Consider the following 24,471-nt stretch of genomic DNA (forward strand, 5'->3'; position numbering starts at 1 on the left):
CTGAGACTGTAACAGTTGGGGAACCTTGCCCAGGATCTGGCTTAGAAGGTTCAAGTCACATTCCTTTGAGTAGCAGGGTCAGGCATTTGATGCAGTTGCAATGTGGTGAAATGCAGCTGAAAGGCTATGTCATGACTGATCACAAGAATTCAGAGCGTTTCATCAGTTCTTGGCAGCACAGTAGCAAGCCATTTTATTTCATCATACTACTATGGGAACACATAAGAAATGTTGGGTCACATCCAGAGCACAAGTTTCATTCATTATTGCTGAAGGGAGGCATGAACTAGAATGCACAGTTACACACACTCATTGATATTAGTGAATTAAATTTGGTTGCATTTTATTTCAACTGCGCCCAGTTTGCTGACACTGCAGCGTCAGATACCAGCAGATCAGGCAGTCAGTCTTGTGGAGTAATAGTGCCAAATCATTATCATTGTCTCTGAGGGAGTTAAAGATTTAAATGCAGGGAATAGTTTATTTGGTTTGTCATTGCTGTTCACTACTCTTTCACCAAATTATGTACAGATGTTGGAATTGAGCAGAGTTTTGATACTTAGTCTGTGTTGAACTAATTGCTCACAGATGAATTGACGTTATTGAGTATGATTATTAACTTGAATATGGAGAAGAAATCTCAGAGCAGGTTCACATTCCTGACTACTGCCCAGTGACAACTGTTGGAGAGTGCACTTGTGAATAATGATTGGAGCTTCAGTTGTTCCTCAGATCAGATTCAGTCATGAAAGATTGTGGCTTGTATCAGCAATTGGACAGGAGTCTGTACTTGAATACCAGCATCTAAATTTGAGTGAACAGCTTTCAGGGGATTAAAGGAATGAAAAATATTTTTATTTTTATGACATTTTAATTAGAGTGCTGTCATACTTAGTACTATGCCTGGAAATAATGGGTAAGTTTTTTGAGACGAGTTGTGGAGATGGTTCTCACTGTGGGACTGACTTTAGAATGGGGGCAGGTCAGGTTTCTCACCAGATTATGTTCTTCTCAGCACATTACATATGCACAGACAGATAAATGGCTAAATTTTATGGACAAGAAAGTTAGGAAATTCTCAAGTGCTATCAACACCATATTTGAAAGATAACTTGGACAATACTTCACTGTCTGCAAACCAGGGACACCATTTAACCTCTGCTCATCACCCTATGCACTCCTGGAGATGTCAGAAATCAGGCAAAAAGTGGCACTTTGTTTAAGCAACATCTTGCTAGAGGTTCTTCAGAAAGCTGCTTCTGAGGGCAGGATAGTTCTCTTCCCTACAATAGTAGAAGGAGGTGATCCTGACTAGTAAATCAGCTATCAGAGGTGGCTGGTGGAGTTGGCATCTGTTGGTAGCTCGAGAGAACCTGGCTGCAGGGCTGCAAGCAGATGGATACACTACTGCACTCCACCAGAGTTTGTGCCATTCTCTGCTCAATGCATCATGACCCTTTATGGTTGTGAGTTAGCTTCGCTAGGTTCCCACTGCACAGGACTGTTCACAAAAGGTTGGGTGCCAGGCATCAGATACCTCATGTAATCAATATCTGTCACTTCATCGCAATTATCAATGTAGCAGTGCTGGCATCTCAGTGACACTGCCTCCTACACGTCTGCCCAGGTTCACAGTTAAAATGAGCTACAACACCGGTGTTTCATCACACCTAAGAGAACATACATATTTCATTGCTTTTCACCAAGACATTGGATATGGACAAAATCACAAAAATGGCCTTTAGAGTTGATTGATCTTCTGAGTTCAGCTCTGCTTGCCTGCCCTGGTCAGGTTTGCAGCTATCAGTCAGTGCGGCTGCCTCACCTGGGCAGATTAGCTGGCTTGGCCAGGATGCACCTCTTACTCTGAGTGTTTAAAATAACAAGCCAGGCTACGCATAACCTCTCATGAGCTCATCAGCTTGGAGAGATTTCACTTCTAAGCCTGGCAACATTTATGCAAAGAAACAGCTTGCATATGAAGGAACCAAGTAACTGAAGAGGTTTGTACCCATTGGGGCTTGGAGGAAGATGTCTACTCACCAGTTCGCAGTGCAGTGTCAATGAGTATCATGCACTGCCTATGGATGTAGAAAGTTGCTGATGACGAGGCTAGGAGAGCCAAAGCCCCTGAAAGGTTGTGAGAACTAACAGATAAACTTTAAAATGTCTTTGGGAAACTAAATGTTTGTCTCTTGCTCAATTAAGATCCTCACATCCTTGCTCACTCTTCTAAAAGTTCTGTGTGAGCTCAGAAAATTCTGACTGATGTTTCATGTTTAGTTTGGCATATAAATTTAAAACTGGCATATTTTGATGGGATTTTCTCACTTAGTTCACTTTTCTATTTGTTTTAAAAGTCCTTATCATGATGCACTCCTATCAGCGGGATGAAAATAATTATACTTGCACTCTTCTTGCCATAAGATATTAAATATCCAAAAGTACAACAAATAATTATGAAATAAACTGTCTGCCATTATATTGGGAAATGGAAAAGCCATATTCGACAAACTGTGAGGCTGCACTTGGAGTAACGTGTTCAGTTTTGGACACCTTGTTGTAGGAAGGATCTTATTAAACTGGAAAGAGTGCAGAAGAAATTTACAAGGATGTTGTCTGGATTCAATGGCCTGAGTTTTAGGGAGAGGTTGGACAAGCTAAGACATTTTTCTTTAGAGCATAGGAGACTAAGGGGGGATCTTATAGAGGTGTATAAGATCATGAGAGGCATTGATAGTGTGAGTGCACTAGTTTTTTTCCCAGGGTTGGGGAACCGAGGACCAGAGGGCATCAGTTCAAGGTTAGAGGGGTGAGAATAAAAGGGAACCTGAGGGGCATTGTTTTTTACACTGAGGGTGGTATGCATATCGATCTGCCAGTGGAAGTGGTTGATGTTGGTACATTAACAACATTTAAAAAGCATTTGTCCAAATACATGGATAGGAAAGGATTAGAAGGATGTAGGCCAAGTGAAGGGAAATGGGGTTAGTTCGGCATGGACTAGTTTGGGCCAAATGGCCTATCTCCGTGCTGTAGTACTCTATGTCTCTAATCTGCTTTCGATGGTGTTTATTTAGTTAGGAGACTCAAAAGAAATCACAATTCTTCTTCAAGTACTTATATCAATTCTTCACTGTCTATATGAAATATTGCAACAAACAAAATGAGCACTGGCTTAATGTTTTACCCAATGAATGGCATCTCCAACATGGAACTTTCTCAATACTGCCCTGAGGTAAGTATCAGGAGAAAGTGGGGACTGCCAAGGTTATGCTGAGGCTTAAACACAAGCTTCTGATCTGGTCACAGCTGAATTTTCTTGGCTACAGCTGTATTTATGAATGATTTTGCTTCACAATGTGACAGAACAATAGGTAGTATACTTCCATGGTGGAATCTTATGCCCAATTTATGGAATGCTTGGAGGTAAGGAGCACTTAAGTAGACAGGAGGAAGGTGGGAACATTTGCTTGGGAACTCCATCTCCTTTCCACATTGACGATGTTTAAACCTATGGTAGGAAGGCTTGAGATGGTTTTCCTGCCCTGCTGCTAATTGAGGTTCTAAGTAGCAAATTATAGCCATTTAAGGACTTCATCGCGCCATTGCTGGTAATTTCACCAATGGTGGATTGAGAGCTTGCTATGTAAAGAATACACCTCGCAAACTCTGCTTGCTGGCTTACGATGGGGGTGATCCCATGTTTAAAGGCACTATGTCTGACCAAGGGATCCTGCATCAGAAATGAGGGTGCCCACTGAACAAAACCCTCTTTTCCTTACTGCTGAGACCCCTCAACTGCAAGCCAAGACCTCTACCTATGATCCTGACCTGCCATCGTTTCCCTCTGGTATAGGATTGGCAATGAGCTGAGATCTTGGATGGTTGTAGGCACTCCTTTCCTGATGACATGGATGTTCAATAGAGCAGATGCCAGAGTGGTATCTCTGCCCTTGGCATCCTTGATCCTCAGGAAGAGCTGCTGCAGGAAGACCTGCTGAATACTAGGAGCAGCACATGATGTTACAGAACTTCCCAAAATGAGGTGATGGGGCAGTCCCACCAGTAGCTGAACAATAGCTGCTTCCTGCATAAGATTATGTCTCCACTAGATGTCAATAAAGCCAGCAAACTGTGGATGTTTATTGTATGACCCAATGCTGGCATAGCAACAGCAAGGATGGATGTTGGACCCCTGCAACACTCGGTTAACCCTGTAGTTAGGGCAAATATAGTTAGGGATGGATGGGGAGAGGAAGCAATTGACTGGAGACCTGCGTTTGAATTCTACCCGGGCAAATGGTAGAATTTGAATTCACAAGAATATGGGATGAAGAGCAAATGATAACTATGAAACATTGTCCCTGTTTGATGCAACAATGTCCTTTAAAAAAAGAAACTACCATCCTCATTAGGTCTGACCTACCTGTCTCCAGATCCCTGACTGACTCTTAACTGTCTTCTGGGCAATTAGGGATGAGCAATAAATACTGTCCTAGCCCACATCCTGTTAATGAATAAAATAATGCACAATGCTCAGCACCATTTAACATGCCCCAGATACAGAAGTTGTCCATGTCCAAATGTAAAATGACCAGGACAACATCCAGGATTGGGCTGATAAGTGACAAAGAACATTCATCACTCAATTACTAGGCAATGATCATCTCCAACAAGAAAGAATCTGAACATTTCTTTCTTATTCGATTACCATTGCTGAATCTTTTATAATCAACATCAAGAGGGGGTTACCATTGACTAGAAGCTGAACTGGGCTGGCCATGTAAATACTCCAGTTACAAGAGGAGGTCAGAGACTATGTATCCTGTATTGAGTAACGTATCTCTTGACTCCCCAAAACCTATCCATAATCTAGGAGGCACAGATTAAGAGTGTGAAGGAACAATCTCCCCATTCCATTTAATAATTGCTAATAACACTCAAATAACTTGACACCTTCCAGGACAGTGCGGCCCACTTGATTGGTACTCCAACTACCATCATCACACATTCCCTTCACCATTGATGCATATGGCAGTGTATAAGCCATTTTAAAGATGGACTACAACAATCCCTAGACTCCTTCGACAGCACCTTTTGATCTCTATCAATCATGAGGACAATGTCAGCAAGGGAACACTACCAATTGCAAGCTGTCTTTCAAACCATACACTATCCTTACTCAATACATTCAGCCCTTTAATGCTACCCTGACATTTTATAAGACCATGGCTGATCTGATTGTGGTTTCAACTCCAATTTCTTGTCCTGCCCATAATGCTTGACTCTTTTGGTTATCACAAATCTATCTAACTCAACTTTGTATCAGTTCAGTGACCCAACCTCAGCTGCTTTCTGGGGGAACAGAGTCCAGAGCTTAATGACCCTCAGAGAAAAAAAAATTCTCCTCATCCCATCTTAAAGGGGAAGTCTTTCACTCTTAACTTTTCTCCTCCCGGTTCTTGTCACCCCTGCAGAGGATATATCCTCCCACTATCAACCCTATTAAGTTCTCTCAGGATCTTATATAATTCAATAGGATCACCTAAGATTCTTCTACATTTCAATCCACTTGGAAAGTGGTTGCAATTGGGCTTAATTTCACCACTGCTGTCTTTGTTTGCTCTTTGCTAATTAGAGTCATAGAGATGTACAGCATGGAAACAAACCCTTTGGTCCAACTCGTCCATGCTGACCAGATATCCCAACCCAATCTAGTCCCACCTGCCAGCACCCGGCCCATATCCCTCCAAACCCTTCCTATTCATATATCCATCCAAATGCCTTTTAAGTGTTGTGATCGTACTCTCCTCCACCACTCCCTCTGGCAGCTCATTCCATACACGTACCACCCTCTGCATGAAAACGTTGCCCTTATATCTCTTTTATATCTTTTCCTATTTATTCTAAACCTATGCCCTTTAGTTCTGGACTCCCCCACCCCAGGGAAGATATTTTGTCTATTTACCCTATCCATGTCCATCATGATTTGGAGATGCCGGTGTTGGACTGGGGTGTACAAAGTTAAAAGTCACACAACACCAGGTTATAGTCTAACAGGTTTAATTGGAAGCACACTAGCTTTCGGAGCGACGCTCCTTCATAGGTGATAGTCCTGATGATATCACCTGATGAAGGAGCGTCACTCCGAAAGCTAGTGTGCTTCCAATTATACCTGTTGGACTATAACCTGGTTTAGATTAGATTAGATTAGATTACAGTGTGGAAACAGGCCCTTCGGCCCAACAAGTCCACACCGCCCCACCGAAGCGCAACCCACCCATACCCCTACATTTACCCCTTACCTAACACTACGGGCAATTTAGCATGGCCAATTCACCTGACCAGCACATCTTTGGACTGTGGGAGGAAACCGGAGCACCCGGAGGAAACCCACGCAGACACGGGGAGAATGTGCAAACTCCACACAGTCAGTCACCTGAGGCGGGAATTGAACCCGGGTCTCTGGCACTGTGAGGCAACAGTGCTAACCACTGTGCCACCGTGCCGCTGTGTGATTTTTAACCATGACCATCATGATTTTATAAACCTCTATAAGGTCACCCCTCAGCCCCAGCCTATTCAACTTCTCCCTATAGCTCAAATCTTCCAACCCTGGCAACATCCTTATAAATCTTTCTGAACCCTTTTCAAGTTTCACAACATTCTTCTGCTAGGAAGGAGACCAGAATTGCACGCAATTTTCCAAAAGTGGTCTAACCAATGTCCCGTACAGCCGCAACATGACCTCCCAACTCCTAGACTCAATGCTCTGACCAATAAAGGAAAGCATACCAAATGCCTTCTTCACTATCCTATCTGCTTGCAACTCCACTTTCAAGGAGCTATGAACCTGCACTCCAAAGTCTCTTTGTTCAACAACACTCCCTAGGACCTTATCTCTCAATCAATATTACTACAGATTACATTTTCATCACAACGTTGTTATTTGAATGCACAAATTTGTTACAATCCTTCCTATATTAGTGACTAATTGAAATTACTTAATTGGCAGTAAAACATTTGCAATAGCCTGAGATTGTGGAAGCCACTAAGTATTAATTTAGATCTATGTTCTTTAGACAGGGAGTAAACAATTATGGAGCGCAGACAGAAAACAGATTAACTCAAAGCCTGATATACCATGAATTTCTGAATGGTGAAACAAGCTCAAAGCATTAAGTAGTATACACCTGGTACTGTGTTTATACGCCTTCTTAAGTTGCCTGCAAGTACAGAATTAATGCAGGTAGCAGGCCATACAGCCCATCTGGTCCGGATAGTTTTTGTGCTCAAATTAAGCATGCTCCCATTTGCTTTCATCTAAAACCAGAACTATCCTTTCAACGTAAGGGATAAATACACCAATACTATTTCCTTCACCCACTTTGTGTTCGTTTGTTCCAAATCTTAACACTCATTAGCAAAACAAGTTCCTTCTGAATCCCTGACTGGATTTCTTGATGACTCTTATATTGCTGGCATCTCATTATGCTCTTCCTCATGCGAAGTGACATTCTCTCTATACCCACTATCCAAATTTTATGTACTGAAAATTTGTCACCCAGTCTTCATTTCCACGAGAAGAGATATTGTCAAACATTTCTTGATTTAGTGCACAAAAAAAGGAGTTATTTCAGAACACGCCATATGTTATAATGTAATACTAAAGTAGCCACAATATTTAATGCAGGAATGTTAATACCAGTGTTAATTCTACAGACACATTATATACAAAATAGGTCTTGCATTTCAAGTCAATGATGAGAGGTCAGTAACTTACACTGGCACCACCTCACCTGTTCCTCCCCTAATCGATGACTCCGGCACCACCCTCACCCGTTCCTCTGCTACATCGATGACTCCCGGACCACCCCCCATCTGTTCCTCCCCTACATCGATGACTCCCGCACCACCCCCCATCTGTTCCTCCCCTACATCGATGACTCCGGCACCACCACCCCCACCTGTTCCTCCGCTACATTGATGATTGTATTGGCGTTACCTCGTGCTCCCACAAGGAGGTTGAATAGTTCATCAACTTTACCAGCACCTTCCACCCTGACCTCAAATTCACCTGGACCATCTCAGACACCTCCCTCTCCTTCCTGGACATTTCCATCTCCTTCTCCGGTGAGCAACTAACCATGGACATCTACTATAAGCCCACTGACACCCACAGCTACCTACACTACACCTTCTCCCACCCTACCTCCTGGAAAAATGCCATCCCTTATTCCCAATTCCTCTGCTTCTGTCACATTTGTTTCCAGAATGACCTAGATGGCTTCCTTTTTCCATGATCACAACTTTCCTTCCCATGTGGTTGATGATGCCCTCCATACATCTCCTCCACTTTACGCACCACCGACCTTGAACCACGTCCCTCCCAATGCAACAAGGATAGAACCTCCCTGGTCCTCACCTTCCATCCCACTAACCTCCACATACAATGCATCATCCTCCGCCACTTCCGATACCTCCAAACGAACACCACCACTAAAGGTATATTTCCCTCCCCACTCCTATCAGCATTCCGCAGAGACCATTCCCTCCGCGACTCCCTCGTCAGGTTCACACCTCCCCCCAGCCCAACCTCCACTCCTGGCTCCTTCCCTGCCACTACAGGAAGTGCAAACCCTGCGCCCATACCTCTCCCCTCACCTCCGTCCAAAGCCCCAAGGAATCCTTCTACATCCATCAGAAATTTACCTGTACCTCTACCAATGTCATCTCCTGCACCTGTTGCACGCAATGTGGTCTCCTCTACATCGGGGACAGAGGATGCCTTCATGTGGATTGTTTCAGAGAACATCTCTGGGACACCCGCACCCACCAACCTCACCGCCCCATGGTTGAACAGTTCAACTTCCCCGCCCACTCCGTCAAGGACATGCAGGTCCTGGGCCTCCCCCACCGCCAAACCGTTCCCACCTAGCGCCAGGAGGAAGAACACCTCATATTCTGCAATGGGACGCTGCAACCACACAGGATAAATGTGGATTTCAACAGCTTCTTCATTTCCCCTCCCCCAACATTATCCCAGTCCCAAGCCTCCGATACGGCTCTGCTCCCTCCCCCCTCTGACTTATCACCTTTTCCCTCACCTTCATCCACTTATTGCTTTCTCAGCTACCTTTCCCCCAAGCCCATCCCCATTTATCTCTCAGCCCTGTCCCACAAGCCTCATTCCTGATGAAGGGCTTATGCCTGAAACGTCGATTCTCCTGCTCCTCGGATGTTGCCTGACCTACTGTGCTTTCACAGCAACACACTCTCGACCCACTTCCCACATATTTGCCAAATCTGACCCTTTCCAACAGTTTCCATTTCATCAGGTGCTCAGCGCTCCCAGTGTTTTGCTTTTGAAATAAAAGACATAATGCTGACATTTTGCAAATTATATGTTTTGTTTAATACACCCTTAAAACCACATGGACTGCAGGGAAAACATTGTTCACCCTCCCATTATAAACAGGTACTGTGAAAAGCAAGTAGAAATAGGAAATTAATACAGAAAATGCTGGAAATGTGCAGTGGGTCAGGCAGCATCTGTGGAGGTGGGGACGGAAGGAGGGAGAGAGGGGAAAGAGGGAGAGACAGTAAAACATGAGTTAATATTTGCAGTCATTGGGCTATTACCAGAATTGTAAACTGAAAGGTGGGTTCTTGCTAAACAGAGAGAGATGACTGTAGGCTGTGGTGGGAGGCACAGTATTTCAATTACCTGGTTGTTAAAGTTCCTGTTTTTGCTCATTGTAGTGAAAATGTTGAACCCGTTTGTAATCATGCAGTTTGCTTTTTTGCCACATATAGAAATATATGGAAAATAGAACAGATGCTCAGGAGATATATTTCTTGGTGAAAGACAGGGTTGTGTTTATAAGAGAAAGCTTATTGTTTGGAATCTTTTGAATTTTGGCACTTGCTAAATGGACCACAGTGGTATTTTGAAGTTGTGTACATTCTCACACTGCTAAGATGTTCAATTGTTCTTTGCCAGGCTTCATTCTATTGGTCAGGCTGGGTACATTTAGGACCGGGTTAAAATCATTTTAAATTTGAAGAAGAGTTTGGCACAATGATGAGGAAAGAGATTTTCTTGTTCACCATTGTCTAAGGATATTCAATAATGTTTCCAAATGGGACTGATGAAAACATTTGTGAAAAACAAATTGCTGCTACATTTCATGAGGTACAGCACATCAGTAATATGCAGAGTACATCCTCCTACCTCTGATCATATCAGTGAGTAGAAACTAGATGCAAGATAGTAAAGCAAAACGTGCCTTTACATGTGGTCTTTAACCTCTGATCTCTTGACAATCTGAAATATGTCTTTCCTTTGACAGTTCAAGAGCATTTGAAAGAGAAGTCTACAGCTGAGTACATTTTATGATATGCTGTTGGGCAAAGCAGTCTAGTATTTGGTAAAACAGACAGAAAGAAAAATTAGAGTCTAAATTATTAAACTGTTTTGAAAATTGGTCGCTTAGTCATACAGATCTTGAGAACTGATTAAAAAGACATCTTGTCAAATTTTATATCTTGCATTCAAAACTGTCTGTGTGAAGTTTGCACATTCTCCCTGTGTCTGCGTGGGTTTCCTCTGGGTGCTCCGGTTTCCTCCCACAGTCTAAAGATGTGCAGGTTAGGTGAATTGGCCATGCTAAATTGCCCGTAGTGTTAGGTGAATTAGTCAGGGGTAAATGCAGGGGGGTGGGTTTCTCTTTGGAGGGTCGGTGTGGACTTGTTGGGCCGAAGGGCCTGTTTCCACACTGTAGGTAATCTAATCTAATCAGGACAGACACAAAAACCCCATATTTCAAAGGGAATAACTTACACTGGATGTGAAAGCATGCTGAAAACAAAAATGCTGGAAACCACAGCAGGTCAGGCAGCATCCATGGAGATAGAGCAAGCTAATGTTTTGAGTCTAGATGGGTGCGGATTGGTCAAGGTGTTGAGATTAGATTAGATTACTTACAGTGTTAAACAGGCCCTTCGGCCCAACAAGTCCACACCGCCCCGCCGAAGCGCAACCCACCCATACCCCTACATGTACCCCTTACTTAACACTACGGGCAATTTAGCATGGCCAATTCACCTGGCCTGCACATCTTTGGACTGTGGGAGGAAACCGGAGCACCCGGAGGAAACCCACGCAGACACGGGGAGAACGTGCAAACTCCACACAGACAGTCGCCTGAGGCGGGAATTGAACCCGGGTCTCTGGCGCTGTGAGGCAGCAGTGCTAACCACTGTGCCACCGTGCCGCCCACTGCCACCGTGCCACCCACCATGTTGTGATGGAGAATATTCCAGGGAACAGTTATATCCAAAGCTTTTGCTGAAATCCAGAGGGCAAGTCAACTTTAGTTGATATATTTTTATGGGTAATGTACATGGTACATTTGTCCCCCATGCTCTTGTTTAATTGAAAAAATGAGCAATGCCTGCACATACTCTTTCTATTGACAGTAAACATGGGTTGGAGGATATTGTGGCTCATTGATGGTATCTCTACCTCAAGGTCAGAAGATCTGAGTTCAAGACCCACCTGTCTCAGACATGCATTGTAATGTGTTTGAATGGATTGATTAAAAATATCTAGAGGGGCCTGTGTATGAATAAATAGGACTTAAAGCAAGTATTAGTGTTGAGGCAGTGCAATTTTTCAACTTTCTATTACTTTACCTGAAAGTCACCTTCCAAACATTTATCGCTTTGGAGGAAAATTCCGTGATATTAGTCCTTAATTTGCTTTTGACTGATTGAAGCCTGTTATTTAGTTTGATGTAATATTCTGGACTTAGCTTTTTTTATATTGCTTGTATGTGATATACAGGTTGTACCTCCCAAATCTGGCACTGTCTGGTCAGCAACCGCTATCTAGGAGAAAGTGAGGACTGCAGATGCTGGAGATCAGAGCTGAAAATGTGTTGCTGGAAAACCGCAGCAGGTCAGGCAGCATCCAAGGAGCAGGAGAATCGACGTTTCGGGCATGAGCCCTTCTTCAGGAAACGTCGATTCTCCTGCTCCTTGGATGCTGCCTGACCTGCTGCGCTTTTCCAGCAACACATTTTCAGCAGCAACCGCTATCGTTTGGTACCCATAGTGTATGGTTCAGTTTTGGTTTCTGTCTTTGTAAAGTTGCTATTTAGGGCATATGGTGGTGTGCACTTGCAGTTATTTTAGCAAAGTGTATTTTTCTGTCTGAAATTATTGAGATAGTACTTGTTGGACCCTTCAGTGGAAAGATTTGTTTTGTTGTTCACAGCTGGGTGTGGGAGGCTTTTAAAATGAAATGCTTCAATTTCATACAGGATCTGGTGCAGTTGGTGCTGATGCAACTTTTATCATTTTATACGTTCAATGTTAAAGCACACTTATTCTTTGAAAATATGATTTACAGCAAAAACATTTTATTGAATATAATTTAAAAATGAAGAACGATTTTGAGCAGTATTTTTCTCAGTGCTTTATAAATTGCTTTAAATATTTCCATGCTGTACCTGACCCATGATCTCCTGAGGTTTGGGAAAAGCCTGATCCTGAGGCTGATGCACTACGGAGGTACAACCTGTACCTCTTCGAAGGTTTGTTTTGGTCTCCTTTGATAGGTTTAATATCTAAGAGATAGGAGTTAATCTTTTTCAATAGTATGAAATGAGCAGTATTGTACATTTTATTGCCCACTTGTTATTCAGTTCCACTGAAGTCAGTGCAGCTGAATATCAGACAGGTATTAAGGGGGGTGGGTGTTACTGCCCAATTTGAACTATTGCCCAGGTTGGATTTTCACCCCCAATGTTTCTCCAATCTACCTTCATATTTCAGACTATTGTCATAAGCAGTTTGACATGCGATTGTATGAAGTTCTTCAGTGCTTGATGTTTCTTTTTTGTGAGAAATGTATATAATCCCAATCCCATTCAACCCCCCATTCTCTGTTTCAGTGTTCATATATTATTCAAGGGAAATTCCAGAGGTGATCTCCAGACTTATTTGATTTGGTCACTGTCTGAATCTGAACCACACCATTTGCAATCTTGATGTCCAAACTGACCTCCATAACATTGCCTGTTTTCAACTTGTTTCAGTTTATTTCCTGTTTCAATCCTCATTTATGGTTTTGTTAGTTCCAGGCTCAATTGTTTTAATGCCTCTTCTCACAGGCCTCCTGTATCCTAATGTGACCTGTTTATCCATTACTCCTGTGTATAATGACTGATACTGGCAATGTTTCAATTTTAAAATTTCATCCTTGTTCTAATGGTCTTCCATGGTCTCACTATTCCCTGTCTTTGTAACCTCCTCCAACTTAGAACCCTCCATAATCTCTTCATTCTTCTAATTTTGGCCTGTTATGCATCACTGATTTTTTGTCTTTGCTGCATTGACAGCAGTTCCTTCACATCCTTTGCTCCTAAACTCTGCAATTTTCTCCATTATGCCTCTTAATCTCTATACCACCCTTACTTTAGTTAGGATTTTACTTTAAAACCTACTTCAATGATGAAACCTTTAGTCATTTGTTCTAATATCTTTTTCTGTGGCCTGGTATCAAAATTTATTGAAGATCCTTTAGTGTTGTTTTTTCAGACATTTTACAACATTAAAGGCATTATATTTTATGAGGTTGTTGGCTTTATTGCTCTTGTCATCAAATGCAAAGTTCAATTTCCCAAAGACCCTGAGATGAGTATTAATTTTAAGGACAATGTAGGAGTAAATTTATCACTTCTGACTCGTGCTCTTTGTGACCTCAAAATGCTTACAAATGTTTTTGTTCTGATTTTCACCCTCCTGCAGTTCCCTGATTTTTTAAAAAAAATTCTTCAATCTGTATCAATCAACCACCCACTCATTCTTCATGCATGAATTTAGACTGTGAATGTTGGTAAGCTATTTGTTTATAAATGCTACTGTATCATAGTCTGATCTGCTTGCTTTCTGTATAGATATAAGATCAGAAGACTTGCCTGATGTCCTCTTTCTTTTAGCCCAGGGCTAAAGATAATTCCCCAGATGCAATGAATTGACAATGCTATGTAGAAATGTACTCCAGGACCATCTGGAGAATTTTTTTAATGCTATTTATAATGTATCTTCACCATTATGTTCATACACATCTCTGGGTCAGCTTTTCTTGCAGTATCTGTTTAAATTTTACTTTCCATAATTTTCTCTTGAAGGCTCATCATGTCAAGAATATAATTACTTACTCTAGCCGTGAAAAATATGCCATCTGTTTGGAAAACAGTAAGAAAGAGGTCATTATTGGAGACTTTTATTCGCCCAGTTTTTAAATTTCTTTCTCACCTAAAGTTGACTGATTATCTCTTTGGTATCCTATGCAAACAACAATTCTTAAAAAGAGGACCTGAAAAGTGATAGTAAACTGTTTAACTATTAGAAGTCTTTATAACAGAATAACCAAAAAAGAGAGATCTTTTGTAATACTTCATCACATTCTCAGAATTTTCCAAAGTATTTACAAATCAAAATTTCTTTTGAAATATCTGCAAACACAACTATCAGATTGCACATTAAATGAACCGATAACTGAACAAATGTTTGAATGATCAGATAGTGTGATTTCAGTTCTATTGTTTGGAAGAGGGATGTAGGCTCAGAAACCAGGAAAATGTCCTGCATTTCTTCAAATTGTGCCGTGTTCTCCTTTGTACATACTCAGTTGCCAAACAAAGAATGGCAAGAAAAGATTTTATTAGTTATATCTGTCATTTTGCATTTTTTAATGGTCATTTTTATTAATTAAACAAAACTTTGTTTCATCAGAACAGGGTTGTCCACACTGTACAGATGGGGAGAGGGGCATATTTAAATTTTTCTCTCACTTGGGATGCAGGACAGCACATTTCTGAAAGATGTGGTTTGGCACTAAAGTAAATGTGAACTTAAAAACACAATTCCAAAGCAATCAATTGGTAATTTAATGAAATGCATAATAAATGAAAATGATCATTAAAATTACCGAACAGCAGAATTAACTAAAAACTTCTGTTTTTGCCATCTTGGTAAAGAAGCAAGGCTAGAATGAGATAAATTTGCCTTCAAGTCCAGATCACGAAGGAAAAGAGAGGGGATCTGGGCCAAACTAAGATCAGTTCAACTAATGGTCACCTTACTTTTGCCTCTGTGGTATACAGGCCACTCCTCCAAGCTGGCCTCAGTGGAATTTACACAGCACTGTGGATCAGAAGTGATCGCCTCAGATTTTTGCCTCTCCCAACTTGCTTTGTGTACAAGTCTTTGGAGATGAAGATTTGTTTTGGAGTGGCACACTCACTTTTTTAATCCCTCTGCCACATTTGCAATCACTGCCAATCCCATTCCTCACTCTCACACACTCACTCGAATTTATCTGTTGGATTGACCCAAAATAACAGAAAACACAGACCAGGTTTCTGTACTTAACAAGAACTACTATTTATGACAACTGAATAGATTTTAACTACATGTAAACAACTATGAACTATTGGCGCATAACACTTGTTATAACTCTAAACCTCTTATGACTGCCCTGTCCCTGCATACATAAACAGGTAAAAAAAAATTTGTGTTATGTGAGAAGGGAAAGAAATACAAAGGAAACCGCTCGATGGCCCTGCACCACAGGGTTCACTGAGATGATCCTCTGCCCTACCAGGACTTTTTTCTGTTTCTCTATCTCTTTTCTCCAGGTTCCTTTCACTTCTTTGAAGGTGATACAGGTGATTGTTACACTAATTGTAAAGTCTCTTAGTTACTGGTTAAAGGCAGAGCTTCTAGCAACTGGTCCGGGGAATATTCCAGCTTTGTTCAGACTTAGGTATTTTAATGGAGAGAAAGGTACATCATCTGCTCTTTTCAGCAGTCCAACAGCTTCTGCCAATAATGTTAAGACCCGCAAGCTGTTCCATTACCCAGGAGTCAAATCAAGCAAAGCTGTTGACTGACTGATGGCCTTTGTCATCCACAACTGATCACAACTTCACAATCCACTCCACAAGCTGTGGCCAGCCAAATCTCACTCCGTACAGATACTCATCTATTAACAGCTTCCCCACTGCTGGATCAAAACAACAGTGGAAACATGAATTAGAATGAGGTTCAGGAACTCACTTTTTGCAAGTGTTGCAAATTCTTCTACATTCCTTGGTTTCAAAACAGCCCTAAAAACACCCCAATTCACTGCACGATCAGGAGTGCAAGAAAATAAAAAGATATGGTCTTTACAACCTAACACCGACTCTGTCTCTTTCACACTGTCTCTCTGATGCACTCTATCTCACACACACATTCTCTCTCCTTTCACTCTTTCTCACACTGTCACACATTCTCTCTCATGCTCAATCTCATGCTCTCTTTAACACTCCACTCATAGAGAGCCTCTCTTCCATATACAAACAAACATACCTCTGTTACACAAAAACAGAAAGTTCTGGAGCAACTCAGCAGGCCTGGCAGTATCTGTGGAGAGAAATAACAGATGCAGTGTTTCTAATCTCTTTTATTTTCTCTCTCTTTCACAGAGTTACACTCATTTTCCTTCTCTTTCACAGACACATGCTTCTCACTTGGTCTTCACACTCTCCACACACACTTTACCTCTCTCACACAAAAACTCTCTTTTATACACACAAAATGTTTCACACATGCTCTCTCTTACACACATTCTCAGACATAGACAACTTCTCTCTCCCCCCTCACCCCTGTCTCTTACACTCCCTCTTTCAAACACACTCTCTCACATTCAGAAACCTTCTCTTTCTTTTTATGTCTCACACAAAACCCACACCCTCTCTTTCACACACTATCCTCTCTCACACACAGCCTCTGTGTTTCTTTCTCTCACAGCCACACAGATACTCATTCTTCCATACACAAACATACACTTTCTCTCCCACATTCTCACACTCAGACATGCACACCCTCTCTTTCTCTCTCCCTCTCTCAGAGACACTCTCTTTTGCATACACCCTCTATTTCACACTCACTCAACATATATTGTCTACATCATACAGACACATTCACACTCTCTGATTCATACATACACACCCTCTCCTTTCAAAGTCTTTCAAAGTTTCTCGATTACACACTCTCACATATTCACAATCTCACTTACTCTCTCACATACATGAACGCACACACCCACTCTCCCTCTCACACCCTCTCTCACAGTCACACACCAACATCCTTCCTGGTTCAATCACTCACAGTCTAACATGCATGTGTGTGTGAATAAGAGACAATCTGTGGTGTCTGTGTGAGAGCGATTGTGCTTGTGTGTATGTGTGTGCGCACGCGTGAGAGAGAGTCAGTGTTGTCCTATTGACAGGAACAGCACTTTTTGTTCCTTTGGAATAAATCAAACCAAAAATAATTCCAAATGATGAGATGCTGTCTGTAGAAATGACTGATAAGACTTTCTATTTAATTTTGTCATTATAAGGCACGAGTTGGCCAGCTGAATGTGTCCTTTTTAACAAATTGAAGGGATATAACTTGGAATTAAAAATATTGTTGATATTTCAACAGGCTTGCTGAGAGGCTGCGAGAAGGATACTTTCTGAAAACAAAGGTCTCAGGAGCTGAATTCATTTTGGATCAGCAGAAGATCCACAGTTAATTCAAAACAAATTCTGGAGACAGAATTAAAATACCAAGTAAAGACATGGCTCACCAAGTCACATCACCAGCGTTGTCTTCACCTGAGGAAACTACCACTGTTGATTTCCCCACTGCATATGTTGATCAAAACTATACTCATCCTTCTGTGCTTCCCAAAGAAAGGAGCTTGAGTGATATGACTGTTAAGGATGACTGTGACTTTGCATTGATTCAAAAGGAGTCTCCGTCTTCTCAGGAGTTGAGGCCCAAAGTGGAAACTGTACCAAGGCGATATTTGAAAGTTGTTAAACAGAGACCAAGTGTCATTTGCTTCTCCAAAAATTGTTTTACGTTCCTGAATAACAATGATATTGATGAGAAGCTTTATGTTGTTGAGACACATCCAGATTTGACTGCAGAGGTTTTTCAGATAAAGCAAAAAAACCTGAGCAACACACACATCAAGGACAACCCAATACTTGTAAGAGACATCTTGGATGAGAATGTTTCAGAAGTTCTTGGACAGCAGCACAACTTGGAAAATAGAATTTCAAGATCACAGAGCTGCCCCGTCAGCTTCAAGGAACAAAGGCATGACACTGAGGATAGTAATAATTCTAGCCTGGTAACATCTCATCAATTCATTTAATCTTGATATTTTTATGTTCATCAAGGTCAATACACTTTAACTGAAACTTATGAAAAGTATGTTTTGTTATTTAGTGACAGTACTGAGTTTTCTTAAATGACATACATCAAGGGATAGTAGCAGAGTGATGTTCCCTCCTTTAAATGGTCTGGGTGACAAAGAGAGTATTTAAAATAAATATTCTCAACAAATCATAAAACACTGTAAATATTTTTACATGGGAGGGTATGTTAATCATTCATAAAGGATTTTGGGCTGATTTTTACCGAAAATGAGCTAAATGTCAATTTTGGGGAATTTCTTGGAGGGTTTCTCTTGGTGAGCTGCAGCAAGTTATTTCACAGTTTTATACTAATCTTTTCCTTATGTATGCACCATGCCTCTATAATGCCACACTTGCATTATCATGCACCAACCAGTTGTGGATGTATTTGCCACTGCCAGGACTTTCCTGGATTTCTGCCACTTTTCCACATTTAACCCCCAGCTGTACACCAGGTCAATCACTGCCAGACATAACTGTCCCTTCACTGTTCATGTAGTGGGAGGGAAACAAGAAAGAGCAGTTTTTAATGGCATACAGCTACCACAGCTGACACTTCATTGCAAGTAGGAGTGTACATTCCATAAATGTACTGCTATTTTACATCAGCATCTTTCTAATTGACAGTAATTGTAACTGTAGCTACAAGAATCAAGCTACAGATGTTACCTAATCTTAGTGCCTTTCCATGTTAGAACCCTGTCTGGAGTAATGCTTTTCTTTCCCCAAAGCTCAGCATAATATGATATCTTAAAGTAGGAACATGTGATGTTCAAAGTAGGAACATCACATGTTGGATAGACTTCAGCAACTGAAATTGTTCACTTCTATTGAATAGCAAATGGCAAAAACTAAGAACAAACAATTGTATTGCTTCTGGTGACAGGGACTGATTGTTTTTCAAGCAGCAACAAATTTACAGTCAGTGAGTGATCACTGCACCCAGCTTTCACCCATTGGAAGTGGGTATCGTTTAAGTCATGTGTGGCTTCTTGTGTCAAATACTGAACTATCTTATTGTGGTGAAGGTGATGTTCCTTTTGCGCAATTTCCTCCTATCTCCTCAGAAGACTGCTGTAGTTCTCCGACTTTTTTTAGCCTCCATCACATCCTCAAAAGACTGGATGAGCGCATAGCTCAAGGACTGGATTAGGCAGTACCTCAAAATTTCCCACTTATTCTTATAGCCCTAGGTAGCACGGTGGCTCAGTGGTTAGCCCTGCTGCCAGTCTGCTCCCACAGACCAAAAATATGCAGGTTAGATGGATTGGCAGTGCTAAATTACCTGTAGTGTCCAGGGATATGTAAGGTAGGTGGATTAGCCTTGTGAAATGTGGGGGTGGGAGGGGAGAGGGGGCTGGTACTGATTTACAGATTGGTTGCTCTTCAGAGACTCAGTGCAGACTTGAAGGGCCAAATGGCCTCTATATAGGCTGTAGGGTTTCTATGAGTTCACATAGCATGCAGCTGCATGCTCACAGAATACATGTGTTGCTTTGCGGTGCCTAAGCCAATCAGCATTGCTGTATTAAGGTGTTATTTAGCATAGATACACAAACACGTGTCATGCTAATTGGTAGGGACCTGTCTAAGGTGAAGAGAGTGGGTATGGGGTGGGGAAACGACTGTCTGGCAGTTTGAGATGTTAATTTAACACCCACGGCATGTGCTAGTCACCATGCGGCAAACACACTACATATTTATTCAACCAAACAGGCATGTTGGAAAGTGCGTGGGGACTAGTCCTCCATCTCATCAAGGGGTCGGGGGCACAGTTAATCAGAGAAGATTGGCTGTGGTCAACTGGCTACTCATGGTTAGGGATCTTTCGCAGCATAGTCTGGGGAGTGGCCAATTGTCTGTCTTGAAGAAACATTGTAAACAGTTTGGGGAATTAGATATTGTCAGTCGGGAAAATGCAAACACAATGGTCAGGGTTAAAAATCACACAACACTAGGTTATAGTCTAACAGGTTTATTTGGAAGCACTAGCTTTCAGAGCACTGTTCCTTCATCAGGTGGTTGTGGAGTATAAGTTGATTGAAACTAATTATACTCCACAACCACCTGATGAAGGAACAGCGCTCCGAAAGCTAGTGCTTCCAAATAAACCTGTTAGACTATAACCTAGTGTTGTGTGATTTTTAACTTGGTATGTTGTCTTAGTAACCCATGTTCTCCAATGCACCTTCATCTCCCTGGATGTTGTTCTTGATTGATTGTGGTGACACCTCTTGACTGATGACAGTTTGCTTTGATCTGATTTGACTATTTTTCTTAGATCTTGTGGCCAGGATTTCCATCCCAATTGGACACTGCATGTATTTCACATGTATGAGGACGGAAGGCAATGCAGGTCATTCTGGCAGAGTGAGTTGTAGGGTCAAAGGCACCCCAAGTCTTCATGTTGCTTTGTCCTTGCATTCCCTGTCTACTCCAACTGTCAGCTTTCACCCATTCACACCCAATTCTTTTCTTTTATGAATTCATCCCCCAGCATTACCTTCTGAGCTCCACCTCGACAATCTGTTCTGCCAACCGTTGCATTGCATTATCATCACAGGATGGCTGTGGTATTGATGATCCTTCCTGTCTTATTAATCCATGTCCTCCAATGCATCTTCATCTCCTGTCCTTATATGTTGAGTTGCTCCTTTTGAAGACTGTTCATAACACAGCCATGTTGAACTTCCAACTTTCAGCCCCAATTGATGAATGACTGGATCTCTGACCTATCTCAGATTGATTGTGATGGACCTGCAGGATTGATCTTTCACAAACCTCAAGCATGACTATGCCAAGAGGCTGAATTACCATGTCCAAACTCTTGGACTGAGGTTGGATGCTACTCTTGATTGACTGTGGTGACACCTCTTGACTGATGACAGTTTGCTTTGATCTGATTTGACTACTTCTCTTAGAGCTTGTGTCAAGACCAGAGTGTTTACTGCATAAGGTACTATTGTTGTGACATTCATGTCGCATGGTGCCATACTCAATGTGCCTTTCCCTTCGACTGATCACTGCTGACAACCGTAATATGCTGCCTGGCTTTTTGTGTCTGCTAAAAATCAAGGCAAAAAAAAGAAGTACTGTAAGCCTTTAAGTCCTGAATGAGGCAATAATGTGCAAAAGGTCTCGGCAACACAGAGATGCTGTCAGCATCCAAACAGGTGCAAAGTCAGTGAGCACTAAGGGATCAAGCTGAGAGCCTTCTGATGCACCTTGTTCTGATGAACGAGATAGGTTTTTGTCCCTGCATGTAAAGCAGCTTGTCAGCAGCATTACAGTGATAGGAGTCAGTGTGATCTACAATGCAGCATATAAATGAATTCTAAGTAAATCAGAGATGTGTAATGATGATGTGGTTTGACCAGCTTCACTGACAGCCTGTGACATGATGGCACAGTGGTAATCACTGCTATCTCACAGCGCCAGGGACCAATGTATGATTCTAGCCTCAGGCAATGGGATCCATGTGGAGCTTGCATATTCTCCCTGAGTCTGCATGGGTTTCCTCTGGGTGCTCTGATTTCTTCCCACAGTCCAAGGCTGTGCAGGTTAGATGGATTAGCCCTGGTGAATTGATTTGAAGTGTCCTGGAATGTGATAGAAGCTGCTCTAGTATGCTGCCTAGTGGCTGAAATCATAGCAGGGACATTGGTCCCTGGCACTGTGAGATAGCAGTGATTACCACTGTGCTACCATGTCACAGGCTGTCTGTGAGGTTAGTCAAACCACATCATCATTACACATCACTGATTTACTCAGAGCAGTGTGCCAGAGAAATTGTCATCCCTATTTCTTCTCTTAGAGTGTTGTATGGAGACGAAAGAAAAATAGCAGTTAGATTATGTGCAGGTTTCACCAATCTTTCTCATCGTACATTTTAACCACCCTTTACCTTGGCTGTGGAGATTCTCAAAGCTGTCTGAAAAAAGGGTGGTATTTTCACAACCCCTGAACAATGTGGGCAATGGTGCAGGATAGGTTTATTAGCCAGGATAAATGCAGCTTTTGGGGATAGGGTGGAGAGCTGAGTCTGGATGCGATGCTCTTCAGAGGGTCAGTGCAGACTCGATGGGCCAAATGGCCTCTTTCCACACTGTAGGGATTCTATGACAGATGGTGCTGCAGTCACTGCCCGTGGAACACATCCTGAAAAGTTGGAGAATTCCGGGTGGCCCATATGAACAAGTGGCGAGCTGCCAGGTACCTGCTCAGACTTTCACATTGGGAATTGACACCATCTAATTTCACTTTGCATGCAGGTGATTAGGGAGTTGTATGTTGTAGTTGAGTTTAGGCACTAATCAAATGTAAATGTAGCAAATAGGCCTCCTCACTGCTGAAGAACAAAATTCTCATCTCACTGTTCAAGCCTCAAGTATAAAATCAATCTTCTTTCACAATGTTGAGATTCTCATTTTTCTGATATCACCATGTATTACTGATTGACTCACCACTGCCCACATTGTTCAGGGTTTGTGTAAATATCACCATTTTTTCAGAGAGATTTGAGAATCTCCACAGCCAAGGTTAAAATGTACAATGAGAAAGATTGGTGAAACCTGCACATAATCTAATTGCTATTTTTCTTTTGTCTCCATACAACACTCTAAGAGAAGAAATAGGGGTGACAATGCCTCTGGCACACTGCTCTGATTTCAGCCACTAGGCAGCATACCAGAGCAGCTTCTATCACCCTGCGTAGAACTCTCTGATTTAATCTTGCTGCTGTCCATACTAACACAACAGACAGAAATGAAATCAAGGTGTGAAACAGGGGACTCTGTCTTCCCAATTTGATATTGCCATCATAACGCTGGATCTCTTGTGTTAAAGAAATGTTTTTCAACTTCAGAATTCAGGCCCACAGGAAACTACAAGCAATGTCCTGATAAAATCTGCACAGGAATTTCTTACGCTGTTTTGAGATTAAAGTAAACCCGCCTGCTTGTCTTTGCTAAACATTGGTAACATATCAAAATGGAAATGAATTCTCCTTCAGGCGTCTTATCTTCCCCATCTCCCTTGCCTCACACTTCCGGCATTCTGACAATTATCCACCCTTATTTCTAGAGAACTGTGTAAATAGAGAACATTCCTTAGAAGGATAAATTGGGAGTTTTTCTTTGATTATTTACAATTATTCTTAGAAGTGGAAAATAAAACTGTCCCTTGCAAGTCCGTTACTCTCTACAATTGCAGTTGATATCATTGTTTCATCTGTTACTTTCCACAGCTCTTGCTATCTAGACTGTTGTTTTGTGCGCAAATGTGACTACTGTTCTTTTGTCATGATTTGGAGATGCCGGTGTTGGACTGGGGTGTACAAAGTTAAAAATCACACAACACCAGGTTATAGTCCAACAGGTTTAATTGGAAGCACACTAGCTTTCGGAGCATCGCTCCTTTATCAGGTGATTGTCCACTATCACCTGATGAAGGAGCGACGCTCTGAAAGCTAGTGTGCTTCCAATTAAACCTGTTGGACTATAACCTGGTGTTGTGTGCTTTTGTCAGTTACTTTCAGCAACAAAAGCAATCCTCCTTATGCAGTTCTACTTCAGAACCGCAACCACTCATAACTGTCTTGCTCTAGACTGTCCCACTGCTGTTGTTCTTGTTGCCTCTGTCACATTTAGTAATTATTGGTGAAGATATCTGACTCTTCATCACTGCCTTTATCAGTTTATCAGTGCCTCTCTCTCTCTCTCACTCCAACAAACATCGCCCTTTGGTTTGTTTATGACCTCCTCATTATAGCTGGTCAGCTTACAGTTTTGTCTGGTGTTCCCAGTGATCACTGCCATCATATTTCTTTTGCATGTCACAATCTGAGACCATCGTTGATTTCCTCAGTTTTATGGCAGCTAAAAGGTTTTTACAAATTAGTTTGTAAAATTCAGAGCTTTTTTTTTAAAGGTTTAATAGTTGTTTGACTATTATGAATGCTTTTGCCCTTCCTCCAACCTATCTCATTTGGTTTAACATTACAAATAAATTATGGCCAGAAATGTTACAATATTTGTTTCAGTTGGCTCAGCATTTGAATTTAGTTTGAACTCCACAATTTCTACAGTATAAAGCTAATAATCTACCCTGAGATCTACAAACTGAAGGCTAATAGTATTATGAATAAATCCACTCCGTA

General features: G+C 41.7%; 1 protein-coding gene across 1 annotated transcript in view; it reads left to right on the forward strand.

The window, feature by feature from the left end:
- The window catches only part of stard8 (StAR related lipid transfer domain containing 8), a 213,928-nt gene that overhangs the window by 24,319 nt on the left and 165,138 nt on the right, over nt 1-24,471 (forward strand). Inside the window, exon 2 of the mRNA XM_087992006.1 lies at nt 17,551-18,247. Within this exon, the coding sequence (XP_087848132.1) occupies nt 17,687-18,247 (561 nt within the window). The 5' untranslated portion in view covers nt 17,551-17,686. The remainder of the gene's footprint in view (nt 1-17,550; nt 18,248-24,471) is intronic.

The sequence above is a fragment of the Chiloscyllium plagiosum genome, unplaced genomic scaffold (assembly GCF_037043375.1).
Source record: "Chiloscyllium plagiosum isolate Xiang-an unplaced genomic scaffold, Cpla_swu_hap1 HiC_scaffold_11, whole genome shotgun sequence".
NCBI lineage: Eukaryota > Metazoa > Chordata > Chondrichthyes > Orectolobiformes > Hemiscylliidae > Chiloscyllium > Chiloscyllium plagiosum.